Source organism: Haliotis asinina, chromosome 6, assembly GCF_037392515.1.
Source record: "Haliotis asinina isolate JCU_RB_2024 chromosome 6, JCU_Hal_asi_v2, whole genome shotgun sequence".
In the NCBI taxonomy this organism is placed as follows: Eukaryota; Metazoa; Mollusca; class Gastropoda; order Lepetellida; family Haliotidae; genus Haliotis; species Haliotis asinina.
Genome location: NC_090285.1, coordinates 52,531,013 through 52,557,921, shown reverse-complemented (window position 1 = coordinate 52,557,921; position 26,909 = coordinate 52,531,013). Strand labels below are relative to the sequence as shown.

Below are 26,909 nucleotides of genomic sequence, written 5' to 3'. Positions count from 1 at the left end.
GGAATAACGTGTTTGTTCAAGTGTTTGTTCGCCACTCATCTCATCGTCGACAGTACAATTCAGCAACAATATATGCTCCCTTCCTACAATAAGCGCTCCCGTTCAAAATGGCCGGCCACATGGGCCGAATTCGGCATGTTGTTTTGACAAATCAGACTTTATTGAGTAACTGGAGAGTCATCGTGTCTGATGTACTACCAGTAAGTTTGGAACTAGTTATTTCTTGTATTGTTTTAGACCAATATGCGTTTTAACTTCTCAACGCGTTTCACAGGATGTTGACCTATAAACATACACAGTGATTTAGATTTCGTGAGGGCATGTCATCAAGTGCCCTTTTTCTTGTTTGGCGAAAAGTGAGCTCATTATTGTTGTCACCATCTGCTGATATTCCTGTTTGCACCTTTAGAGATTTGGCTACAACAGTTGACATACTATGTGGTGTAGTCCAGCATATAACTAGACGACTTCGCACTATACCAAGGTGATATAGGCCTTGGCTGCAATACGAGTGTATTCATATGAACTATATGTGGTGCAGTGTGGACTGCGGAAAACAAACCCTTGTACGATTACCTTAGTTCAGAGAGCTGAACGTCGTGTTCCTACCAAGAACGTCGGTCTATAGATTTATTGTAAAGATATATGGATCCATGTAAAGTGGTTATGTCGACCAACAACTTAACTGATATTCGTGCAGGACATAGACACGATATGTAGAGTGCTGTTTTACAATGAAAACATAAATTGAAAAGACAGATATATTTATAAGTATGAGCTATACTAAGATCTTGCATACATGTATATAGGTTATGTTTATACGTATATCAGTCGGGCCCCAATGAGGCCGATAGACATTTGAGCATCAGTGTGCCAGGTTAAACCAATGTCAACCATTGATAAAGTATGGTTTGTCCAACCAATCTGCAGAGTTTATTTGGCGTTAAGAGTTCATATGATATAACTAAATTGTTGCAGACTCTGGAATCCCCAGGTAAAATGAATTGTTGCCAAGGTCACTGCTAATTGCTGAGTATTTACATTTCAGGGGCAACTTCACTACACCTGTACATCACAAGCTGACAGCCCAAAGTCATCAAAAGCATTCAACAAGTCAACCCCAACAAAAGCAGAAAAGATTAGCAAAGCTATGAAAGCATACATGGAAAGAGCTCAAGCTCATGGTACAAAATATGTTGACATCTGCAACTTGAATAATGAAGTTAATTTCAATTACCATTTTTAGCTTGCAGCTTTTTCAAGATTTTAATGCTGTTGGGTTTTTTATGAATAAAGAGATGAGGGTAACTGATTTTGTACATGACATAGTGGGGGTGGGTGGGGTTTAATACAAAACACTTAGGAATGGGGTGTGGTGGCATTCACATTGCACATGGTTCTCTATAAAAATCATCATCACATACTGTGTCCTGAAAGTATAGATTAGTGGAATGTTCAGTGCTGAGTCAAGCAATAAACAAGAACAAATGGGGCATGGGTCACGCTGTTTCTGAAGAGAAACAGCATCTAATAACATATTGGAGTAATGATGTCATCAGGTCATTCTTTGATTTCTGATTCACAACAGTGACCCATCATTTACTTTTCCCTGTTCTGCCTAAAAAATATCTCTGGATTATAAAAAGGTCACATCAGTCTCCTTGTGCTTCATTAACCAGCTCTTGCTATGTGCTTCATAATTCTCTTTCATCATGTTTTCAGATGAAATGTTGAAGAAGGAGACAGCTGACTATGAGATTGGAAAACGACACCTTGCAAATATAATGGGCCTTGATCCGGACCATATGACAGACCAAGATGTGAAGGTATGTGCACAGAGTTTCACTGCATAGTTGCATGGCAAATAAAATTATGTTTAGGAAAGTTTCCGTATAACCTATCATGCTTGTTATAACACTTTGCTAGGGGCTGATAGTTATGGTTAATGAGAGTAATGCAATATTTATTGTTAGAGAAGTACATCCTCATTATCTCCAGGGTTTCCGTTCCAATAAATCTCCACTGTACCATGGATGCATCTCCGGCTCAGCCCGATAATTCTATTACCTCCCTTTGTCCAATCAGCAGTCTACACTGGGAAGATGAGCATACTAATCACATCTCACTTTCACTTTTTTTATCATCTAATTAAACTAGGCAACACCATGCAGAGGAGCTCTGAAAGATATGGAAGGAGTTCGTACATATAGTCTGGCAGAAAATGTTTCAGGACAGTGTTTGGTAACTTTAGTTTAAAACTATAAGTGCTATCCGTTTCCAATTTGGTATGAGGCTTTATAATTCTTCCACCATTGAGGATTTTGATTGTCATGATTTATTGCTCACTAATAAGAAGGTTGTCTATAAGAGCTGTCTTTATTTCAAGTCATAACAATACCTCACATGTCAAGCATGTTGAGCTACTTACCTGAACAGCGGCCCAGTCATGCAAATAGGCAGGTCACCGTTAAGTATTTCAAGTTATAACAACACCTCACATGTCAAGGGTGTTGAGCTACTTACCTGAACAGCGGCCCAGTCATGCAAATAGGCAGGTCACCGTTAAGTAGCTCAACACCCTTGACATGTGAGGTGTTGTTGTGACTTGAAATAATGACAGCTCTTATAGACAACTTTCTTATTATTGAGCGATAAATTATGACAATTAAAATCCTCAATGGTAGAAGAATTATAACGCCTCATACCAAATTGGAAACAGATAGCACTTATAGTTTTAAAGTACAGTTACCAAACACAGTCCTGAAACATTTTCAGCCAGACTTCTAATACTGTAATGGAACAGCCAAGGACTAGTCAAAGATACTAGTAGACAAACTACACAAATATAATAGATGCTGCCACTGGTCACAAAATGTGACAAAATAAATACCAGAGTTCAGAGACGAAGTTCAGTGAAAATATGTCACAGGGACCTAACAGACAAAGAATGAAGAAACTGACGATATGCAGAAGGATCACACAAGTAGATAAAGTTCCAATTATGATTTTATTTAATGAGCACTAAACTGAAAATACACGGTCTTGAAACTGTCACCTGGACTGTCATCAGGACTAGATATCTTGCTCGTCAAACCGTGTCTTTGTGGTTATATAATCCATCGGAATAAATCTGTCGGAATGAATCTGTCAGAATGAATCCAGATCTCAACAAGGTTAAAAATACAACCATAATAATCACCTAACTACAACTAGATACTTAGAGAGCAGACCAAGTGTTAATAATATCCTTGTTAATTAAAAGTTATGCAATAAAAATGTCCCATAATACGAAAATGAGAATTAAGCTGTGACATAGCCCTGGAACTCTACCTTTGCTTGTGAAAGTCAAATCTGCCGCACAGATGCTAACCTTGACAGCTCTATTTATAGGTGACATAAGGTCACATGACACGCAAACGTGACGTCAGGGAATTCAAGATGGCAACTGTAAACATGACTGACGTTACTTGTGCTGGAATTTACTGTTTACTTGATACTGTAGCTTGGAAACTGACTGCACAAAAGGTAGGTCATATTAAATAAATGCAGCATAAGGCTGGTATCTTGGCAGGAATCACTGTGATGGCTGAGAGCTTGATTATCTCGGTACTTGAAGCCAAGATCAGACATGAATTTTTGTTACAATATATGTTTTTGAAGTTTTGAACCTGACAATTTGTCCGTATAATTTCCCACAAATCTGAGTTGCACTGCCAATAACTTCTTATCTGCTACTGCTACCTTTGTTAACACTAGCAAGCTTGGTTGTAACAGCGGCTTTGTTGACTGGCTAATTTGAGAATATGGAGGCAGCCAAGGGAGGTAATAACAGTATTGGGCATCCAGGGTATAGTGGAGATTTATTGGAACATATACCCTGGATATATTGACTCCAATAATTGCAGTTGAGAGAAGTGTGGCATGACAGTGTGCCTTTACACAGATGGATACATGCTTAAAAAAATTCCCCAACAATCAAATACAGTGTCATGTCATCAAGAAGTATATGAAGTTAATCACAAGTTAATCATGTTGTGTTCAAGTTAATCATTTTGCAAGAATTAAGTAGAGTAATTCACTTCACATGGTAATAAAAAGTGTCCATTGTTTTGTATTTTAGTCAATGTATGAGAAGCGTTAATTGTATTCTTGGTTAATCATAGGAACAGCTGTAGGAAAGAATCTGGTAGGATTGTGATGAAACTTATTTTGGTGTCTGGATGTGGTGACTGGGTTCTTTACACCGGAGTGGACCTGTGAAAGTCCCGGCGTAGAATAGGCCTTCAGCAACCCATGCTTGCCATGAAAGGCGACTATTCTTGTCGTATGAGGCGACTAACGGGATTGGAGGGTTAGGCTCGCTGACTTAGTTGACACGTGTCATCGGTTCCCAATTGCGCAGATCGATGCTTATGTTGTTGATCACTGGAATGTCTTGTCCAGACTTGATTATTTACAGACTGCCGCCACATAGCTGGAATATTGCAGAGTACAGCATAATAGTAAACTCACTCACTACACTGTACCTTTAATCACCTTTAATCATTTTAACACAACTCTTGTCCCCCCTCACAAAGCTTTTGAAGTGTTACATCATTCTTAAGCCTTTCGAAAACTACAGCAGATTGAAACATTATGAACGCTTTGTAGATCAGGACCCCAGATCTTCAATACAATTTAGCTTCAACACAACAGCAAAACAATTTAATTCAGTCTCTCCCCATATGACTTTTATCATCTTTGGTTTAATCATTTTAACACAGCTCTTTGTCCCCATTCACATAGCTTTTGTAGTATTACATCATTCGTAAGCCTTTTTAAAACTACCAAGTTACAATAGATTGCAACATTATGAACGCTTTGTAGATCAGGACCCTGATCTTCAATACAGTTTAGTTTCAACACAACAGCAAATCAATTTAATTCAATCTCTCCACATATGACTTTTTTTATCCTCAGTGATTTGTTGTTTCTGGTTTGTCCTTTGTTACCATGCTGACCATTACTGATTGAGACCATTTTGATATTGCTGACTATGCAATAACATCTTTGAATTTCATTGCTTGTAAAGTTTGATGCTTTGGTATTTTCAGGAATCGATCCGGTACCTGTTGCCATCAGGACTGTATGACCCTGCTTCAAGACCTATGATGAAGGTCAGATTTCTCTGTACTCTTACATTAGAAATGGAGGCCTTACAAAATAAATGGATTGAAATACACCTAAAGCCAGACAGTTCCATTATATGTATCTGTATGAGTGAGGATATCCTTCTTGATATTTAGTTGACTGCTATTTCATATGTACGCCATAATTATCTAGGTCATGTCTTGAATCAATAATAATGCTGACAGGTCATTTTCATGTTATTATTTCCTCGTGATTGAAGTTATTAACCTTAAGTGTTAGCTTCGTGACCAAGGTAGCCTGGTGGTTGAAGTGTTCGCTCATCATGCTGAAGTTCAAGGTTTGATTCCTCACATGGGTACAATGTGTGAAGCCCATTTCTTGCGTTTCCTGCCATGATGTGGCTGAAATATTGTTAAAAGTGATGCAGAATCAATCATAATATGCCTCCTCATTTGTGGTCATCACTTTCTTAAACTGCTCTTTCAGCCACCTCAAAAAGTCTTTCCAAAACGAAAAGGTAAGTGGAATATTATTCAGTTGTATCGTGTACATGACACGGCTTACCCTCTCTTGAATGCAAGATGGACTTCCATTTCTTGTGTAAAATATAAATCTAACTAGGGTCCAAGCAGGTAACACAGGTACTGTATCATGTGTATGGTCCCTGGTATGCTGATCTGTGTAGTTGTTGAAAATCTGGTGTTCATATTAGTATTTTTTTACTATTTCACATGCTCCCTAACTAATTTTAAATAAAATGTGATGTAGTAGTTGTTGTACACTTTTGCATAAGGATTTTACAACCTTTCATACTTTTATATATGTAAGGTTCTCTCATCATGATATGGCTGAATGCTCATGATTTCAATCACTAGATTGCTGGGTCCAAGCTACATTACTAACATGCTGCCGTTCTAATATATCAACAATAGTTCTCAGTGTCAAAGATCAAATTCTCATGATTTCAATCACTGGATTGCTTGGTCAAAGCTACATAACTAACATGCCATAATAATACATCCAGAATAGTTCTGAGTGCAGCATTAACAAAAAACAAACCAAAATGCAAAATAAGTGTGATTGTTAGTTTCTATTGATCTGTCGAAAAGAAATAACACAAAGTGAACTTTACCTTAACATTTGTTTGACAAAAACCGTGAACTCTCCACAAGCAAGATTTGTAGTTTCTCCAAGAAATAAAATATGTAATTGTCATCCCACATTTCACGAGACACACATCACAAAGTCTATCATGACATTTCTCTCTCTCTCAGATGCCCAGTTCGGGATGGATGGACGGCCTTTCCATGCATTCTTCTACACCGGCAAGCCTCAGTTCTATGAACTTCTCTATGTGAGTACGCTCTTAGTAAAACAGTGGAAATCAACCAGCATTATGGTTTTGTAATAACAGAAATTCTGGGTTAGAACTGTGCTGACCTGTCTGACCTGATGTCAGATTGACATATGTTGTATGTGCTTTCTTCATAAAATACAGATTTTGGTACGGTTGGTGGGTTGAGTCACATGCAGGATTCGAACCCACACCCTCAGAGTCAGGCACCTAATCGCCATCACACAAAGTGAGCTTCCTAACCCACTCACTCATTGGTTCAAATCCCTAATGGGACTAACCCCAACAAAAGTACTAGAATTTGTTCTTTACTAAGAAAGTGTAATCTCAAATATAACGCGTTACAATTTTTAAACTTTTCCTATCTCACATTATGCATCTCTCGTCCTCTCTTTGACCCAGTGTGGAAACGTGCTGTCAGCTAAGTTGAATCAAATTTTCTTGGCCTCTGACCATCCAACCACTGCCCCCGCAATACATGCATGTCAATCATCCTGCACTTGCAGTCAATCACGTGATGTCCTCTACTTGTCATTCTCTTTCTTGTCGCACTACAGGCTGGACTTGTTGTTTTACGAGAGAATTGATAGCTTGATTTAGTGAGTGATGATGTTTCTAAAGAGAAGCATACTTCTACAAAATGCAAACTGCAACTCTTCGTCAGCAGATCCGCACAATTCTTGTGTTGACTGTATTGGCTTGTGTGAGAGGTCGTTACGATTCTTGATCACTTGTCGATTCAGTAGAGGGATAGGCATTCTTTTACCGCTTCGAATGCGCTTTTATCATCTACACGAGATCGTGACATCCCAGAGCATTTGAGTGAGTCGGACAAAGGGTTTCGTTTGAGAGTGTTATCCCATCCTCTGCATGTATTCGATTCATTATTAAGCATTTCAACAACATGATGTGGCGTTCGCTCAACCTCTTGGAATCAATGCGGCGATTCGCAATGCGACAGCATTCACCTTACCTTCGGTGGGTGAATCGACAACCTGTTCTGGGGTATCATTTATTCACAATCATGGTTCAGTGCTTCCTTGCGTCAGTCGTACTCCAGTGATTCCCCAACCAATTCGTTCCAGTGCATCGGCATGTTTCGATTCACCGATGACAAGTAGTACTTTGTCTACAGGTGTGCTGAGTGGAATCACCACTTCCTCAGAGTGGTTTCGGTTCAGTACCGATTCACAGGATAGTGACTGAACATGCTGGGCTGAGTGGAGGTGGTTTCGGGAGTGTGTGGTATGGGAATGCACCTCTTGTTTTTATGTCAGTTCCATATGTGCTTACTTCAGCAGTGAGGGTGTCTTCAGTTACCTGTTCAACGGGGTATTCAGGTGTTACGGGAGCAACGTATGGTGTACCGCATTCGACTGCTGCGCATAGCTTACCAGTTTCATGGGTTCAGGGATCGGAAGCAGTTACATCACAGCCCATGGATTTTGATGATTTTGCATTGCGAGTTGCTGCGGCACTTTGGCGTCAGGATCTGGTGACTCCCATCTCGTTGCCTGTAACCACGTCACAGACTACAGCGACTCATGAGTTGGCTAGACTTTGGCGATCGGCTACACTGTCTCCGTTATCAGACAGTTCTTTGAGTTCTGAAGGAAGTTTTGATACGGTTGATACATCCTCACTGCTTGTGTTGATCGCTGACAAACTACATGTACAGCATAGTACATCTTCTGATGATACATTGTCTACTTTTATCATGAAGTCTGGTGATTTTGGTTTGATGCATTTCTCAGTTGGTTGCAGCATTCACCAATTTGAGGAAGATTAAGGATGGTTTTACCTCACCTCATTTCAACCTGTCTGTGGCGCATGTCCATGGGTTCTCGTTGTTGATCACATACCCGCCAGTTGATGATGATATTTCACTTCTGGGTTCGAAGCAGAGGTCCTGTTCTCCTTTTATGGTAGAAGACCAAGAGCCGAGCCACTTGGATGGGACGATTAGGGAGATTTTGGCACCCTTGAACATGGTACTCACGACTTCTGAGGGAGTAGCCATGGCACTGCAACATGCTTCTACACACCAACAAGTTTATATCAGGGTTTGATACAGGAACAATTCAACTGCATTTTGGAGTTGATTGCACATTTCCTTTCGTATTTGACAGCCATGCGCAGGTGGGGTCTGTTGCAGTTGTCGTCGTGGGAGGACAGATTTTGTACGGACCTATTCTGTCAACCATGGTCGGGCAGGATGCTCTTCAGCAGCACTATTAGGGAAGTGGCTAGCAAGGTGAGCCAAGATGCGCACCTGCAGTTGTCTGTGGAGCTTTTGAAGTACCAGAGATTGCAGATGGAGGAGTCTGCAAAACAGCGTCAATCAGTCTGGTATGAGCCCTCCAATCCAGATTCGCGTGCAAATGTCTATTCATCCTTTCGAGGCAGAGGTAACGGGCCGTACTAATCGACAGAGGCAATCAGGTGATGCACCTAGACCCACTAGGGGATCTGGCCTGGCTGACCCTAGGAAGACAGCCAAGCAGTGACTTAAGGACATCAGAGCCAGACTGGGTTCTTCCCCCTCCAGTTGTACCCATTCAGCCTTCTCCCGTGGGAGGAAGATTGGGGATTTATGCGGTGAATTGGATGTTTTTAGAAGATCCGTTTGTGATGTCCATTCTGTCCAACGGGTAACAGTTGCCGATTGTGGGGTAGCCTCCCTTGACCAGGTCACTGGTGCAAAGGTCTTACCCGACTCAACAGTTACTAGACACCTTACTGGAGAAGCAGGTGATAGAGTCCTTGGGGGCAATGCCGGTGGATCCAGAGTTTTAGTCAGCTATTTTTCTGGTTTTGAAGAAAGACTCAGACAAGCTGAGACTAATATTCAACATGAAGGTGTTCAACAAGAAGTACCTACAGACCCCACCTCACTTTCGAATGGTGTCTGTAGCGTTGCTCAAAACTATTATCAAACCAGGAGATTTTATGGTCAGACTGGATTTGCAGGACGCCTACTTGCACATTCCGATTAACCCAACACATCAGAAGTTCCTGCAATTCATGTTCCTGGGCATTCACTACCAATGGCTTGTGTTCTCAATTGGAATTTTGGCCCCATGGCTATTCAAACGAGTCATGAGGCCGATCACCAAATTTCTGCATCGCAGGGGGATTGTGTTTGAGGCTTACATATGAGATTGCATCCAGACTCAGAACAACGATTGCACTCTGCTACTTCACAGAGTGCGATGTGGCTTCTTCGCCAATTAGGCTGGTTGGTGAATCTAAAGAAGTCGGAATTGATCCCTACATGCCGTCTGCATTTCATCAGGGCGGTATTCGACACTCAGACCAGCAAACTTTTTGTTTGGGAGACGTGCGACAAGATGTTACGTCTTATTCCCCTTGCATTGTCTCAGCCCAGGACGCTCCGGCAATGGCAGAGTCATATTGCAGAGGGAAGGGCTTTATGTCGCCCACGGCAGCATCGCCACAGATGGTTGCAGAGTATCTTCAACACCTACGGCCTACTAGGAAGTTGAAGGGTGCAACGGTATCTACCTACTTAGCCGCAATTAACACATCAAAGTCGGGAGTTGTCTACTGTCCCTGAGCTCCAGTCTCTGTTCAGGTTGTGTAAATTGGTGGATCAATTAGAAGTTTTGAGCCTCGGCTTGGGATTTGTCCGCTGTTTTGGCTCATCTTACATCAAATGAATATGAACCATTGACTGTGGCACTTTCAAGACCTTCTTCATTCCGGCCTTAGCTACAGTCGCACGTATATCCGAGTTAGATGCGTTGGATGTTTTGTGGGTAAGCTTTGAAAAGTCTGGACATGCTAGAGTGTTAGGCTTAAGGTGGGATTTCCTGGCCAAGAACCAGATACCAGGACAACCAGATTAAGGATATACTTAGCTGCCTCTAAACCACCGCAGACTACACAAGAGGCTCTTCATCCTACTTTCGACGGCTTCCAAAGCAGAAGTATTGTATAGAACCTTGGCTCACTGGTTGAGATCCATGATTCTGCGAGCATATGCATTCGCAAAGTTGCCACCACCTTCATCCACAAAGCCTCATGAGACACGTGCGCTCGCTTCCACCATGGCGTTCCATAGGAACTGTTCACTGCAAGCCATTATGGAAGGTTGCTTTTGAAAGTCAGATACTGTGTTTGCCACTCATTACCTATGGGATGTATCAGGAAGGCCTTCATCTATTCGGTCCATTTTGTCATCGACCCATCCATGCAGATAAGCATCTCCGCTTTCTCGGTCTTGTTATGTACATAATAAATGATATCAATGTTAACCATATCATATGTACTTTGTTCAAATGGGCTAGATCGTTCTCACCTAGGGAACTACACTGTGCAGGTAGTCTTGTGCATGTGCAGAGATGATCGCTACTCTGCTTATTGACCTCTACTCTCTGAGCAATCACGTCAGTGAAGCGTTGAATTCTGATTACCTAACGGTTTTCGAAGTGTTCGCTCCTAGGTCCTTTCTTCACCTTGGTAAGTAGGGAGATCGGTACCGAATGTTAAACTAGTTGAGCATCCGGGCTACTACTCCTTTCACCGCCATCCAGCGTGTGTCTGTGGGGGGGGTAGTTTCAAAGCAGGGATGTGCCAGATCACTGGAGTGTCCTGATAAATCGTGGGGCGGCAGCGTTAATTCAACAGTTACTAGACACCTTACTGGAGAAGCAGGTGATAGAGTCCTTGGGGGCAATGCCGGTGGATCCAGAGTTTTAGTCAGCTATTTTTCTGGTTTTGAAGAAAGACTCAGACAAGCTGAGACTAATATTCAACATGAAGGTGTTCAACAAGAAGTACCTACAGACCCCACCTCACTTTCGAATGGTGTCTGTAGCGTTGCTCAAAACTATTATCAAACCAGGAGATTTTATGGTCAGACTGGATTTGCAGGACGCCTACTTGCACATTCCGATTAACCCAACACATCAGAAGTTCCTGCAATTCATGTTCCTGGGCATTCACTACCAATGGCTTGTGTTCTCAATTGGAATTTTGGCCCCATGGCTATTCAAACGAGTCATGAGGCCGATCACCAAATTTCTGCATCGCAGGGGGATTGTGTTTGAGGCTTACATATGAGATTGCATCCAGACTCAGAACAACGATTGCACTCTGCTACTTCACAGAGTGCGATGTGGCTTCTTCGCCAATTAGGCTGGTTGGTGAATCTAAAGAAGTCGGAATTGATCCCTACATGCCGTCTGCATTTCATCAGGGCGGTATTCGACACTCAGACCAGCAAACTTTTTGTTTGGGAGACGTGCGACAAGATGTTACGTCTTATTCCCCTTGCATTGTCTCAGCCCAGGACGCTCCAGCAATGGCAGAGTCATATTGCAGAGGGAAGGGCTTTATGTCGCCCACGGCAGCATCGCCACAGATGGTTGCAGAGTATCTTCAACACCTACGGCCTACTAGGAAGTTGAAGGGTGCAACGGTATCTACCTACTTAGCCGCAATTAACACATCAAAGTCGGGAGTTGTCTACTGTCCCTGAGCTCCAGTCTCTGTTCAGGTTGTGTAAATTGGTGGATCAATTAGAAGTTTTGAGCCTCGGCTTGGGATTTGTCCGCTGTTTTGGCTCATCTTACATCAAATGAATATGAACCATTGACTGTGGCACTTTCAAGACCTTCTTCATTCCGGCCTTAGCTACAGTCGCACGTATATCCGAGTTAGATGCGTTGGATGTTTTGTGGGTAAGCTTTGAAAAGTCTGGACATGCTAGAGTGTTAGGCTTAAGGTGGGATTTCCTGGCCAAGAACCAGATACCAGGACAACCAGATTAAGGATATACTTAGCTGCCTCTAAACCACCGCAGACTACACAAGAGGCTCTTCATCCTACTTTCGACGGCTTCCAAAGCAGAAGTATTGTATAGAACCTTGGCTCACTGGTTGAGATCCATGATTCTGCGAGCATATGCATTCGCAAAGTTGCCACCACCTTCATCCACAAAGCCTCATGAGACACGTGCGCTCGCTTCCACCATGGCGTTCCATAGGAACTGTTCACTGCAAGCCATTATGGAAGGTTGCTTTTGAAAGTCAGATACTGTGTTTGCCACTCATTACCTATGGGATGTATCAGGAAGGCCTTCATCTATTCGGTCCATTTTGTCATCGACCCATCCATGCAGATAAGCATCTCCGCTTTCTCGGTCTTGTTATGTACATAATAAATGATATCAATGTTAACCATATCATATGTACTTTGTTCAAATGGGCTAGATCGTTCTCACCTAGGGAACTACACTGTGCAGGTAGTCTTGTGCATGTGCAGAGATGATCGCTACTCTGCTTATTGACCTCTACTCTCTGAGCAATCACGTCAGTGAAGCGTTGAATTCTGATTACCTAACGGTTTTCGAAGTGTTCGCTCCTAGGTCCTTTCTTCACCTTGGTAAGTAGGGAGATCGGTACCGAACGTTAAACTAGTTGAGCATCCGGGCTACTACTCCTTTCACCGCCATCCAGCGTGTGTCTGTGGGGGGGGTAGTTTCAAAGCAGGGATGTGCCAGATCACTGGAGTGTCCTGATAAATCGTGGGGCGGCAGCGTTAATTCCTTGCCAAACTGTGTCCTTTTGCTTAGCAAAAGTTGATGCTGAAACCACATTTACTTGGGAGCGCCCACTCCCTAGACTTTTTGTGCTGTGTAAGCCAAGGGGTTTCCAAACTAACCCATCACAAGTACGGAGTAACATATCGGGAGTTGGTGCTACTCTTGGCCTCCTTGTGGAATGCATCCTAGCCTGTACAGTGTGTCAGAGGGTAATCTGCGGCCCTCCAGCTAACTGTGAGATAATGCATAACTTGAGTTTGGATAAGTTTAAAAATTTGGAAATTTTAACCATAAATTGCATATCTATATACTTATCCCATCTCACGCGATGGATGCCCACCCTTCCTTCCACACATCACGGATTACTTGGAGCTCCAAGAAGAGAATTACAAGTAGAGGACATCACGTGGTCGGCTGCACGTGCGGGATGATTGACAGGTGTGTATTGCAGGAGTCAGAGGTCAGGTGGTCAGATCCCAAGAAGATTTTATTCAATTTAGCTGACAGCATGTTTCAACACTGGGTTTAATAGAGGGAGAGAGATGCATAACGTGAGATAGGATAAGTATATAAATATACAATTTATAGTTAAAATTTCCAATTTGACCACTTTCTAGCTGTCATTGTGCCTGAAGTACAATTTGTTGTGTGTACTTGAGTCCCATCGTTGTGAGAAATGGGCTTTGATTCGATTTCTATATTTTTTTATGGCACTGTGTAATGGTGCATGTCAGTATGTTACCCTCTCAGCCTGAGGGTACCACTGTAGCTGATGAGGTAGCCAATGGTTCAAGCGCAGCAGTGAAAGTATTGGTTCACTGTTCCAGTTAACTACATTGGTATAATTTGTCCGTTTGTAAGTGTGTCACAGGTGCCTCACAACTAAATGTTAACTTCTTTGTGTGACATTTTTAGAAGTTGGAGAGTCATATAGGGACAAACAGTATGGAAGAAAAACTTCTTCATTCAGGTGATTTTTTTATACAGATTCTTGTATTGACCTGATTGACAATGATACATGAATCTGCATAGCAACATCACATCACTTGAATATAAAAGTTATTTATCTGTAAGGTTTGTCCTCATCTAATTTGAGTCAATATAGAAGTCATTCATCTGTAAGGTTTGTCCTCATCTAATTAGAGTCAGTTTAAATTCTGCAAAAACCTCACAGAGTTGTTCTGACGTTTTGATTACGATCAGCATTTCATTGAGTATGATATATGTGTAATGGTTTTCAAGTTAGATTGCAATTCATGGGTTTTTTTTTTACTCGAATGGACTGTAAATATCTGAGATCAGTTTTGATGTCATATTCAGAAAATAACATGGAAGCTTGAGGCTCTGAAGAAAGAAGAAGACAAACTCCTTCAAGTGGGTGCCTTGTTCCACGAGATTGAAGAAAAGGCAAAGAAGCTGTAAGTACCTTTGTTCTAAGTCAAGATGTTACATACTTCAACGTTTCTAGTTTAAGTGATTCAAACTTTGTGCAACAAAAATAAATGTGTTACATGCACCTACAAAATAATGGGAGTGGGTGATCACACAGATATCCTGGTTGTTGACATGTTGATAAAAGCCGCTGAGGGGGCATAGCCGATTCCTATCTTGGGAGGACTGCCATAGATGATATCCCCAGTACTAATAAACAGTTATAATCATTGATCTAGTGATAGTCATTAGGGATGTCAGTGCCAAGTCCAGTATACTGTTAATAACAAGCTCAACGAAACTACTTGAATTTGAATATGACAAGAACATGGAATCAACCTTGAGTCAAGTCACCAGCATGTGAAGAGCTGGGTGATGCTCAGTCACCCATGCTTGTTGTAAGGGGCAACTAATGGAATCAGGTGTTTTAGCATGCTGACTTGGTTGACACATGTCATCGTACCCCAATTGTGTACATCACTGGTTATACGGTTTATCACTTGATCGTCTGGTCCAGACTCACTTATTTACACACCATCACCATATAGCTGGAAAATTGCTGAGAGTGTTTTGCTCACTCACTGACCTCCACTGGCCACCCCATTTGGCCAGGATAAGCTGCTGGCATCATATTTTCTGACCCAAAATTCTGTAGAGAAATGTCCACATTTAGGATAAATTGAAATTTCTTCAATATATAGTCTGACACAATTCTTATGTAAGAGTTCTGTTCATTTTCAACAGAGGAGGGCTGGTTTCTCTGCTATTGTCTTTGATTTCAATGACTTCAATGTGCAGGGCATAATCTAAAGGCCTGGAGTTTGCATCAGACACACATTGACATGCAAACCTAGTTGCACCAAACAAAACCAACTGCTGCCGGTTGTTATAAATTGTCAGATTTGAAAGATTGGCCTGTCTGCTGCCTTAAATTAATGAAGTATTGATCTTAAACATACTTGGAACATGTGCACATAAATCTTTATAACCCACAGTTTCATACACATTACGCAAAGATTATTGACGTAGTATTTTAAATAAAACATAGAGGGTTCAAATGTTATGTGAGTGAGTTTAGTTTTACGCCACTATTAGAAATAGCAATATATGATGGAGGATTACACCAGAAGTGGGCTTCACATATTGTACCCATGTGGGGAATCGAACCCAGGCCTTCAGCATGACAAGTGAACACTTTAACCACTAAGGTACTAAGCACTTAGCTCCATCCTGTTGTTGTTGGAACAAGAAATGACTAGTCAGACACAAATCTTAAGAATTTTGAAAGCACTTGGCACATTTAGAAACACTTGTGAGATTTTTCAGTAATGGACACAAAGGTATATGGCATATGTTGATTTATTACTCACCCATTGAAGATATCACTGTTTTATAATTTTACAAAATGTAAATGTAGGCCGTTAAAGTGTTTTACAGTTATGACGTCACAATGCTAATACCTCTGTCACAGTAGTATTAGACCTTGCTTGACTTGCGGAAAGCCGAGTGTCATCACACTCATTGAATTCTTAGGAAAGGGGTACTTCGCTCGATATTATTTTTCTAATGTTGGGTGAGTAATAAATGAAATACTGACTATGGCCTGAGTAACACCATGTTTATGAATCTCGTGATTGGTATCAGTATCTAACTTGTTTTTGCTCGTTAGATACCAAACAATTCACTCGTTTCATAAATATTGTATTACACAGGACATCGTTTAATATTTTCTATTTATTACTCACTTGTGGAAGATACTGCCATGTAATATTTTTACAACAATATTACACTAGTGTAATAACTCTAGATGTATGACGTCATAAGCATTCAGAGTTAACGACATCACAGTGCTGGGAAAACTGGGAGTCCTGACACTGTAGCCACAGTTTCTATCAATTTGTGTTGGAAGTAATAAACAGAATACTAAACTTGCTTCTGTGAAATACCATTTTCATGAAACCTGTGAATGACTTAGTACCAATTGAGCAAAATCATTCACTTGTTTAACAAAAAAGGTATTACATGGGACATTGTTTAGTACTCTCTATAACTTGAACACTATGCAGTATTGAGAGTCAGATCTTCTGGACCATTGTTTGGTTAGCTGAAAAATTAACCTTGACAGTAACCAGAAATATTTATGTTAAAGAAACCATGCCAGTCATGTACTGTTTATCTGCAGACCTCTCCATGAGAATGAGTGGATCAGCTATGACACCTTAAAGGCAATGGTCATGGAGGAGATCAGCCAACAAGATGTAAGTCTGTCATTTTTCTCGTGGATCCTGACGGTTGTAGAATGGATTATTTTGTCACAGGACATGGAGAAACCAATAAAATTCCAGGATTCTTCTTAGAGATGTTATATGGATTATTTTTTGTCACATGACTTGGATAAACCAAAAGAATTCCAGGATACATATAGACTGTCAGTGAGGGATAATTAGATGATCATGTAATAAAGCGACATAACATTAACTGAAGTGCTAGTAAAATCAATTTAATGACAGTAACTATGAATAGATAATTTAACCCATGTGCCTCTGTCAGCTTGATGGCCGTGAGGTAGAGCATCTGCTTTTCAACCTGTCCGATGCTGTCCAATTTTTCTTGGGTAAATATTTCCATTTTGAAATTGATCTTGACAATACTTTTCAGTTGATATCAAACACTCCCATATCATCCAAATTTGAATGTTGACGTTGATATCAAGCTAGGAAAATATAAAACCTGAAAGAGGTTGTACTTTCAAAAAGTAGAATGTTGACATAGGTCTTACTTACTAAAAGGAAAACCTGTGGGCAACAAAAACCTCAAATCTGGTTATTCCAGGAAAAGAAGCCATGTTATAGTATAGTGAGAAGCACCATTCAGGTTGATGTGGTGAGGTACAAGATGTAGCACTTCCCTCTTTACTTCAGTATGGCCAGTTCCTGAAACTGATGACGCGGTTTATTGAGCACCCACTCGCCCACAAGGAGGCCAAATATATCATGAAGTTCCGTCAGCGGTTGAACAGACAGAGCTTTGGAGACAAGATTAAGCCTGTGAGTATACCCCTGGTAATTCTGAAACACACACTGACACCCGGATGATTGTAGCTGATGCAATATAGCTTATTAAATATGTTTTCTTGTTGATCGAGTGAGCATTGAATGCTAGCAGTGTCATCGCAGAGACTGCAAGAAATGGGCTTCACACATTGTACCGTTATGAGGAACTGAACCTGTGTCTTTATCATGATGTCTAAACACTTATAGCACCAGGTTAAAGACAACCAAATATTGTGAAGACCTTGAACTTATAAATTAGGTACTTAAAACCTTTGCCCCCGAACTGTCAAAGGATTGTCTCAAAAGAAATTGAAGAACACCTGTGTTCATAGTGGAATGAATATATTGAGTGAGTGAGCGTGATTTTATGCCACTTAGATTAGCTACATCATTGTGAAGAACATCACAAATGGTCTTCACACATTGTATCCATGTGGAAATTCAAACCCGGGTCTTCAGCATGACAAGCAGATGCTTTAACCACTAGGCTACCCCACCATCCTCCCTACGAGAGATTCTGGAGTCCTTTCACATCGAGTGGTGCCACTTAATGCATCTTTTGATAGATAATACTACATTGACTGATTTATGTTTTGCAGTTGAAGACTGACAAAGATGGGAGGAGTTTCATGACAGCTGAAGGTAACTGATGTTCTTCCAGTGGTTCAAACAAACACTTTCTGGCAAATCCTGTAATGTGGACACTGGGTAACTGGGTAAAAATGGGGATGGTTTTGCTTCAGATTTAAGGTTTATAGTGGGTTGATTTAAGAATAATACAAGAAAAGTGTTGTGGGGTTCAAATGTTTTCTTTAAACTTGTCAATCCACATCAGCACTGGGCGGGTTAAAGGGGCACTGATGCGGAGCAATTTCCGTGGACTGGTGTAAACTTTTGTTATTGTTTTTCTCCCGTGAGTACCCGGATGATATCCCAGAATTTGTGACTGGTTCGTGACCTCTGCTGCGCAGTCCGTAGGCGCAGCTGATAGTTTAATTATAGACAGATCAACTGAGGTGAAGTCATTTTTTACTTCATTACAATTGTATTATGAAAACAAATGAAACACTTTGAAGGTTAATCATCTGCCAGTGGTAGAAATAGTAAAAAACTATTAGGACGGAAAAATAACGAAGCCAATGTACGTCTCTATATTTTGCCTCATAACCCTAATTAGTTTATTGTCATATTTGTATGATTCTGAAAATTAATAAAAGAACACACGATCTGCTTATACTCATAGTAAATTTCTAACATAACAGCAACATTTATACAGTGTATAGATTGCCAATGTGGATCCTATTTCACACACATACACGATCTAGTGTGTGTTTTCTGTCATACAGATTCTGCTGAATGCTACAACAAATAAATTAAAACAAAATGCAAATAATGAATGTAAAACAGACTAATTTTATAGCAACAATGTCAGGCTACTATACCTTGTTCAGGAGTGTATCCATCAATATCCACGTAAAAGAAATCGTATTCCATTCATCTGCAGCTGGTAAATAATCCTGCTCTGTGTCGCGTGTCTTACAACTGTCTCATTTTTCGAAAAAGTAACACATCGTTTCAGGTCTTTCGTTGGTGAAAACCAGATAAACCTCTCATTGGTCTCCCAAGATAGCACACCTGGCAACTAATTGTATGATGTCCACTATTCTAAGCAATTTAGTTAACCAATAATGAACAATCAATCAATCAACGCAAGGGTGGTTAATTCTTTGAAGGGGGGGATGTTGTTTTTGCACTCGCACTTTACGACAGGGTGTTGTCATCTACACACACTGCCTTTCGACAAATTCGCTAGAAGATAAAAGTAATTAATCAATCAGTGTGTTATCGGTTAATCCTTTGATCGAACTCAGCTGATAAACCCTCTTGCATCACTTACATGCACATATTACATAACACACAATACATTTGCCATTACAGACCTTAATTTATAATGTTGAGTATTTACTCCAGACAGGAGAAATGCCAAATGGGAACCTTTGTTGAGTAACCGAAGTGGTGTTACTACTAATTATACCTGTTAAAAAATCATTAATTGACCATCCAGGGAATGATGACAAATAACACGTGTAGGTTCACACCATCACGCGCGAGTTACAGCAAGGAAGATGTAATCTCTGTGTCGCATGCAGCCTGAAAACACTTATGGGCCGAAACTGTTTTGAGGATACCAACGGAATTTCGTTACATAAGGAATACACACTGGCATTTGCTGTGTACTTGGGTAAATAGGTGAAATAAGGGTTTTTTTACGTAAGAAAATTTTCAGATTTCTCTACCAAAGGCAAAGTCATCGTTTTTTGTTTACGAATTCAAATAAATCAACTGTGTGTTTTTACTATCATAAATAAGAAACCATTGTAGCTACCATAGCTACCAAAATTTACGTATGATATTTGCTATCACAGCTCAACCAACACTCAAAACTACCTAAATATAAAGCTTTGCAATCTTCCATACTGAAACAAATGGCTTGCTACGTGCCTGTAGACATCATATTTTCATGTAACATGATTAAATATCGAGGTTAAAAACGCAGAAATAGGATCAAATTGGATCAGTAACTATACCATCCAAGCATCCGAAAAGTACTACACTGCTGCGATATTTGGTTACGATCGGACAAGGAATACCATAGATATTTTTAAACAAATGGCATATGATGGGCATCCGGCCTTCTGACTGTTTAGGTGAAGAAATTCTACTAATATGGACAGGAGCCCAGTTCCTTTGTCCGTCACGGTCGAAGGAGCGGGCGCTGACCAAATTGCGGTTTGGTTTCGTAATTAGACCGTTGGCGAGAAACATTATTTGCTCCGCATCAGTGCCCCTTTAAAGAGATTGATGAATGGAAATGTCATCAATAGGAACAATTATTAATGATCATCAATGATATCGTACATAAAATTGTTGTCATGGAATAAGGATTTAAAATAAACAAAATTATTCTTAGTTTGCTTCTAAATTGTGTTCATGATGTGTATTTGTTTGTAAGTCATGCATTAACATGTCACCACCCACCAGTGGCGTGAAATAAATTCTTTTCTTTCAGACTTTTTTGACATGTTTGTTCTCAGTTATTGCACTGATATAACAATAATTGTTCAGTATTTTGTTAAGGATTATCAATGTCTTTGACTATATCAGTAGCCAGCGTAGCCCTTTATCTTTTTCAGGGAAATAAGATATTTCCTAAATTCGAAAGTGAAGTACCCTTGTAATACTCCTGATGACAGGAGTACTCTTTCAACTGATTTGTATTTTTATCCCTGCCATATTCTATGTGTTCCTTGATCTTTATTGATATGAGGTACTGGGTCTGATTTGACAGAGATATTTGATCTAATTGCAGGATGACCACCTACATTATAGATTTTGATTCCTGTAAATATCATGGATTCATGTTCAGCAACCATGTGACTTACTTCATGCATGTCATCGTATCCAAATTGCGTAATCCGAATTAGAATAGATCTGCAACCCATGCTTTGCCACAAAAGGCAACTATGCTTGTCCTAAGAGGTGACTAATGAGATCAGGTGGTCAGGCTCGCTGACGTGGTTGACACATGTCATCGGTTCCCAATTGTGCAGATCGATCCTCATGCTGATAATCACTTGTTTGTTGCTATATAGCTGGAATATCGCAGAGTGTAGCATGAATTTATATTCATTTATATTATATAATCCGGATTAGAATTAATCTTCCGCAACCCCGACAGTCATAAGAGTCAAATAGTGGTATTGGGTGGTCAGGGATATGATCTGGGTGAAACGTGTCATCGTATCCCAGTTGCACAGATTGGTGCTCATGATGTTAGTCAGTGAATTATCTGGTCCAAGCTCAGTTATTTATAGACCGCTGTTATATTGCTGAATGTGTCATTAAATAACAAACAAAGAAAGAACACTAATCAATGCTAATGCCATTTACTGTATTGTTTTGTCTGGCTTGAATTATTTCATATTTTCTATTTGGTCATAATTCTGGAATGTTTCAGGGGATGGTTTTAATGACCAAATGAATAATGGATTGGTTTACCTTCTGCTTAGGTCATCGTAAAAGTGCTGTGGCTGCTGTGACGGTACGAGGACATGGTTCAGGGCAGGTGACCATCAATGGCTTAGACCTGGAGTATTTCACTCTCAACATGCACAGGTATTGTTCTGAACACATTGTTGTTTTTCTATAAAACTGATCTCACAAACTCACCCAGTGCATACATGGGTTGTGGTGCATCTGAAATGCTAGGTGGTTTAGAAGTATTTCAGACAGTGGAGAACAACAGACCAACGTTTTTTCACTTGAAGCATACCGAAGAGTGAAAGAAATGCAAATTTGAAAAAAATGCAATCTCACTGAACTATGTGTCCATGCTTTTGTCATCTATTTAAAAACCTCACAAAAAAACAGTTGCATTTCTTTGGCTGTTCAATATATTTTTATTACAGTGTTGTAGGATTTAGAGAGCCTGGTTAGATAATTAGCTCTAGTTAGCCTTTTCATTCAAATTTTTCATTTACATGAAGAGAATCACATTTAGTTGATTATAAATTCTCCATAGGTTTTCATTTGTAAGTGTTATCAGGTTTAGTTCCTTGTTTAGGCCAAAGTAGTTTCAAATTTAGTTGATTAGTTTTCAGTTAACATTTTAGACAAGCCCTGCGCATGTTAATTTCACTGCAGTCAAAGTAGTCAATATTTACAACTTTCAGGAGCTATGGGGTAGTCTAGTGGTTAAAGCATTGCTGGTCACACCAAATGCCTGGGTTTCATTCCACACAAATGTGTGGAGCCCATTTCTGGTGCCCCCTGAAGTGATATTGCTGGAATATTGTTAAAAGTGGCATAAGCCTATACTCGTGACAAACGGTGCTCAAAATCTCATGCTTTGGTGTAAGGTCAACTGACAAATGTCCCAAGGAGTAAATTCAACAAAGTACTCAGCAGTCCTTTCGTTCAATAGATGATGGTTGAAAGAAGAGGTGTAATGATACTGTTGGGTCCCAGTGCAGCTGTATGCTATTTACTATCATGGCTAGGTTTGATACAGTTTGTATCCTGATTCAGTTCTTAGATACACTGAGTTGAAATTCTTCTTTTGCAACTGAATCACTATCCGGAATTATGGGTTACTGTAGGGCATAAATATTTAGGCTAGAGATTTCTTTGAATGTTGTGCTATTTATAGTACGGATGGGGGCTGAGTGGTTAAAGCCAGGGGCGTAGCTACCGTTGGAAAAGAAAGCCCAGTCTTACACATAATTGGTAGTAAAAGAGTTGGGCAAGCCCTCAAAACTATCTAAATATACAGCTTGCAGTTTAAAACTCTGGGTTCGATTCACATGGGTTAAATGTAGGAAACGCATTTCTATCAGACCAGAGTATAACTGAAAGGATCATAAAATCATACTCATTTACTCCCTTTGTACAGCACACCAGAACAGATGGTTGTAGAACAGGGCTTCCTTTCACAAAGCAATTAAGTCACACAGGTAACCTTAGTGCATTGTTAAAGATTGGGTGATAAGTTTAACCTTAGTAAAGGTTGCTTTATGAAAGGATCCCCGGGTATTTTTTTCAGCATTATTGTTGTTTTACACCAATATAACTTATAACTTAACAAATGAGATGTATCATAATTCAACGATATGGTTAAATCAGTGTGTTGTACTACGGGCCACCTGTCAAGACAAATCCTGGATTACCTGATCTTTTCTCCACTGTTTATCTTACCTCTCACATAGATGTTGTTTTCTGATTGGCTTAGCACTCTCCTATTATTTTCAATGTACCCAGCTTACATGCGAGTAACATTTCTATGTACCCTGCTGGAAATGCCAAACTCATTTGGTTCTTTGTGGCAGTGATTCTTTGTATCAAATCACATTGAATATGGTATGATGTAAGGAAATTACCGATGTTTTGTGGATGCAAACTGATGGAAGGGTGATAAATCTAAATCTGTTTCCTTTTCCTTTTCATCTGCCAAATCTAGCAATGGCAGCTAAAAGATTTGTACCAGTGCTTCAAACAATTTAAAATTAACATTGAGGTGTTCGGTAAGATAAATTCACTGGTCCCACAGGGCCCATAGGCTCAATGAACATAAACATTGGGGGTACATCAACTCAACCTTCCTAACCAGTGAATAACTTTTAATGTCACTGGAGTGAATGTGATTGATTTTACGCTGCTTTTAGCAATATTCCACCAATATCACAGTGGGTGACACAAGAAATAGTCTTCATACATTGTTCCCATCTGTGTGATCAAGTCCAGGTTTGTGGCATGGCGAGGGAACACTTTGTGAACTCTAGGCTGCCCCCATATGTAACTCTAGGATTATAAAACATATATTTGATACATTTGTCCATAGTAGCTTGTCGCCATGATACAATATTTAATGTTTTCAGAGAGCAGATTATGTTTCCAATCCAGTTTGTCAACATGCTAGGGGATATTGACATTGAAAGTCAAGTATCAGGTGGTGGTCCTAGCAGCCAAGCTGGAGCAATTCGTCTTGGACTGGCACGAGCACTGACCAGCTTTGTCAGCCCAGATATAGTGGAGAAAATGAGACTTGGTTAGTAGCTTGTTGACGCTCATTCCAGATTTGTAATGGATGGAGTGCTGTGGGCTAGCAATTTGTGAAAATCGTTATTTTCTAAATTTTGAATTTTTGCTGATATTTGGGGCTGAATACCCACCTACAAGCAATTCTGGATAAATCCGGGTTTTTGATATTATATTGAAAGTATATGTAATCTTTTCTTATGGTAATGCTAAGGTATATCCTTGTAGCTGGGCTGTTAACAAGGGATCCAAGAAGGAAGGAGAGGAAGAAGCCAGGTCAAGCCAAAGCAAGGAAGAAGTTCACATGGTATGTACAGAGATGTTGAACTGTGTGAGTGGAACAGAGAGACCGAGTAAGTCGAGGAGAAGGGAACAGTGATTAGGTTTGAGTGAGTGAGTGGAGGAGAGAGAGTGAGAGGAACAGAGGTCATGTTTGAGTGAGTGAATGGAGTAGACAGAGTGAGGAACTGAGATGTTTGAGTGGGTTAGTGGGTGGAGGAGAGAGAGTGAGAGTAACAGAGGTCATCTTTGAGTTAATGAGTGGAGGAGAGAAAGTGAGGTGATGTTTGAGTGAGCAGAGGTTCGTGAGAGGAACAGAGATCATGTTTGAGTGATTGGAGGAGAGAGAGTGAAGAACGGAGATCATTTTTGAGTGATTGGAGAAGAGAGTGAGGAACGGAGATCATGTTTTAGTGATTGAGTGAGTGGAGGAGAGAGACTGAGGAACGGATACCATGTTTGAGTGAGTGATTGGAGAGAGAGTGAGGGGAACAGATCATGTTTTAGTGATTGGAGGAGAGAGAGTGAAGAACGGAGATCATTTTTGAGTGATTGGAGAAGAGAGTGAGGAACGGAGATCATGTTGTAGTGATTGAGTGAGTGGAGGAGAGAGTGAGGAACGGAGATCATGTTTGAGTGATTGAAGGAGAGAGAGTGAGGGGAACAAAGATCATGTTTTAGTGATTGAGTGAGTGGAGGAGAGAGAGTGAGGAACGGAGATCATACATTTTGTGAGGTTTTAGCTTGTTTGGCAGACTAACTATACTGATGACTGTACACACTGTACAAAATACATTTTATTGACAGTTGTCCTGTGTACATATTTGGTGCATTGTGTTTGAAATGTGTTATAATGTTGAAGGGTGTATAGTTCACTTAAGCCATGCTATTTGTGTTACAATGTTTAAGGGGTGTATTGCTCAGTTAAGCCATGCAGTGTGTGTTACAATGTTTAAGGGGTATATTGTTCAGTAAAGCCATGCTATTTTGTCTTTTTCAGGAAAAAGAGATAACCGAAATGTGTGATTTGCAGAGCAAGTGTGATAGTCCAGATTGTAATTCAACCAGAATAAAATGTATACATGTTTTATTGTCCTTGTTTTCATGAAATTGTTTATTAAGGAAGCAAAAACTGTATAGAGTTGCCACAGCCTGAGATTGAAGCGACATAATTCTAGAATATATTTCTCTTCATGAATCTTAATCCCTGCATATAAGACAATGCCTAGCAAAAACAAATTAGTATTAGAAAGTTAAATAATCTTGTTTTGTGATGTTGTAATTGCATTTGATCGATTGTTTGTTTGTTCATGCAAAGTGATGTACAATGTTGTTTGCTTACCCCCTTAAAAAAGTTTGACGAAAGTGAAACCCTTAGATATGCTGACTCCCTGGTACAGACTGCTATATTTTGGTCCTCAAAATTTGGCTCATCTAAGGTAATACACGGTGTAGAGTATATGCTCTTTTGTCTCTGTCAGTTAAATGAAAAGTGAAGTAAGGTATTGCTGTCTGGTGCACTGGACATGTTTCCGCAAAGCAAACATTTCACTATCTCAACAATAAGATCAGATTTAAGGCTGCCTGACAGTACATGACAAAGAGCCAAGCCTGTTTTAATTGCTGACCTGCTCAAGTCTAGATACCCTGACACTGTTGTACCTGTGATTGTGCAGGCACTGAGCTGTCCTTACTCTAGAAATCAAACAAGTTTGAATCTTTTAGCAAGCTTGTTTAACAAACCACAGACAAAAGTCGTAGATAGTGACCCAAACAAATGATAAAGACTTGTGTCCTTTATCTCCTCGATTCTGTAGTTCGATGCTCATGTTGTTGATCATTACATCTGGTCCAGACTCATTTGTTTGGAGACCACTGGATTATAGCTCGTATAATGCCGAATGCAGTGGTAAACAACAGTACAAGAAACAATACAAAATCCATGTGCTCTTATGGTTTGTTTTAATCAGATGCATAGGGGAGTTTCACATGACAAAGATTGTGTACATTTGTAGCATGATTTAATGACAAAAGATCTACTGAACTCGTAATATATCTTCCATACACTAAATAAATGTTACTTCTGGAAAGTCACAAGATGGTGGAAACAAAACAGACAATTGTTGCACTCTAACTGAAGGCATCTAGCATCTGCAAGCATCATTTAAACATAATTCTCAATACCCAAACATATCCCCATCATCAAAACATATTCAGGGTTTAGAATGTTTAACAAATGTGAACAAAGGAGGATTTCACATCAGTTATGGAACAGCTAGTGGATAGGCATCCTCCATAATCTCCAGGGTGTACATTCCCATGAATCTCCACTAGGATGGCGAATAGGGGAACAGGGATTCGAATCTCTGTTAGGGCATTAATTTTTAAAAATAAAAAATCTAAACTTTTGTAATCGTTTATTGTTTTTATATATGTTATGATTAACATTTATTTCACGAAATTGTTGAGGAATTGAATTTGTCAGGAAATTATACCTCTT

At 40.0% G+C, this 26,909-nt stretch overlaps 1 protein-coding gene across 2 annotated transcripts in view; it reads left to right on the top strand.

Annotated features, from left to right (window-relative positions):
- The first annotated feature begins 85 nt into the window (after positions 1 to 85).
- The window catches only part of LOC137286768 (small ribosomal subunit protein uS9m-like), an 80,537-nt gene continuing 53,713 nt past the window's right edge, over positions 86 to 26,909 (top strand). The window contains exons 1-14 of one of the 2 annotated variants that reach the window (XM_067818759.1): positions 86 to 200; positions 1,049 to 1,184; positions 1,723 to 1,826; positions 5,094 to 5,156; positions 5,617 to 5,647; positions 6,405 to 6,484; positions 14,373 to 14,470; positions 16,666 to 16,741; positions 17,405 to 17,530; positions 18,136 to 18,178; positions 21,607 to 21,712; positions 23,971 to 24,140; positions 24,359 to 24,437; positions 25,410 to 25,497. In XM_067818759.1, coding sequence (XP_067674860.1) covers positions 108 to 200; positions 1,049 to 1,184; positions 1,723 to 1,826; positions 5,094 to 5,156; positions 5,617 to 5,647; positions 6,405 to 6,484; positions 14,373 to 14,470; positions 16,666 to 16,741; positions 17,405 to 17,530; positions 18,136 to 18,178; positions 21,607 to 21,712; positions 23,971 to 24,140; positions 24,359 to 24,437; positions 25,410 to 25,422 — 1,218 coding nt within the window. In that variant the 5' untranslated portion in view covers positions 86 to 107 and the 3' untranslated portion in view covers positions 25,423 to 25,497. Of the gene's footprint in view, positions 201 to 1,048; positions 1,185 to 1,722; positions 1,827 to 5,093; positions 5,157 to 5,616; positions 5,648 to 6,404; positions 6,485 to 14,372; positions 14,471 to 16,665; positions 16,742 to 17,404; positions 17,531 to 18,135; positions 18,179 to 21,606; positions 21,713 to 23,970; positions 24,141 to 24,358; positions 24,438 to 25,409; positions 25,498 to 26,909 lie in introns of those variants that run through there. The other variant, XM_067818760.1, reaches the window with a different exon arrangement.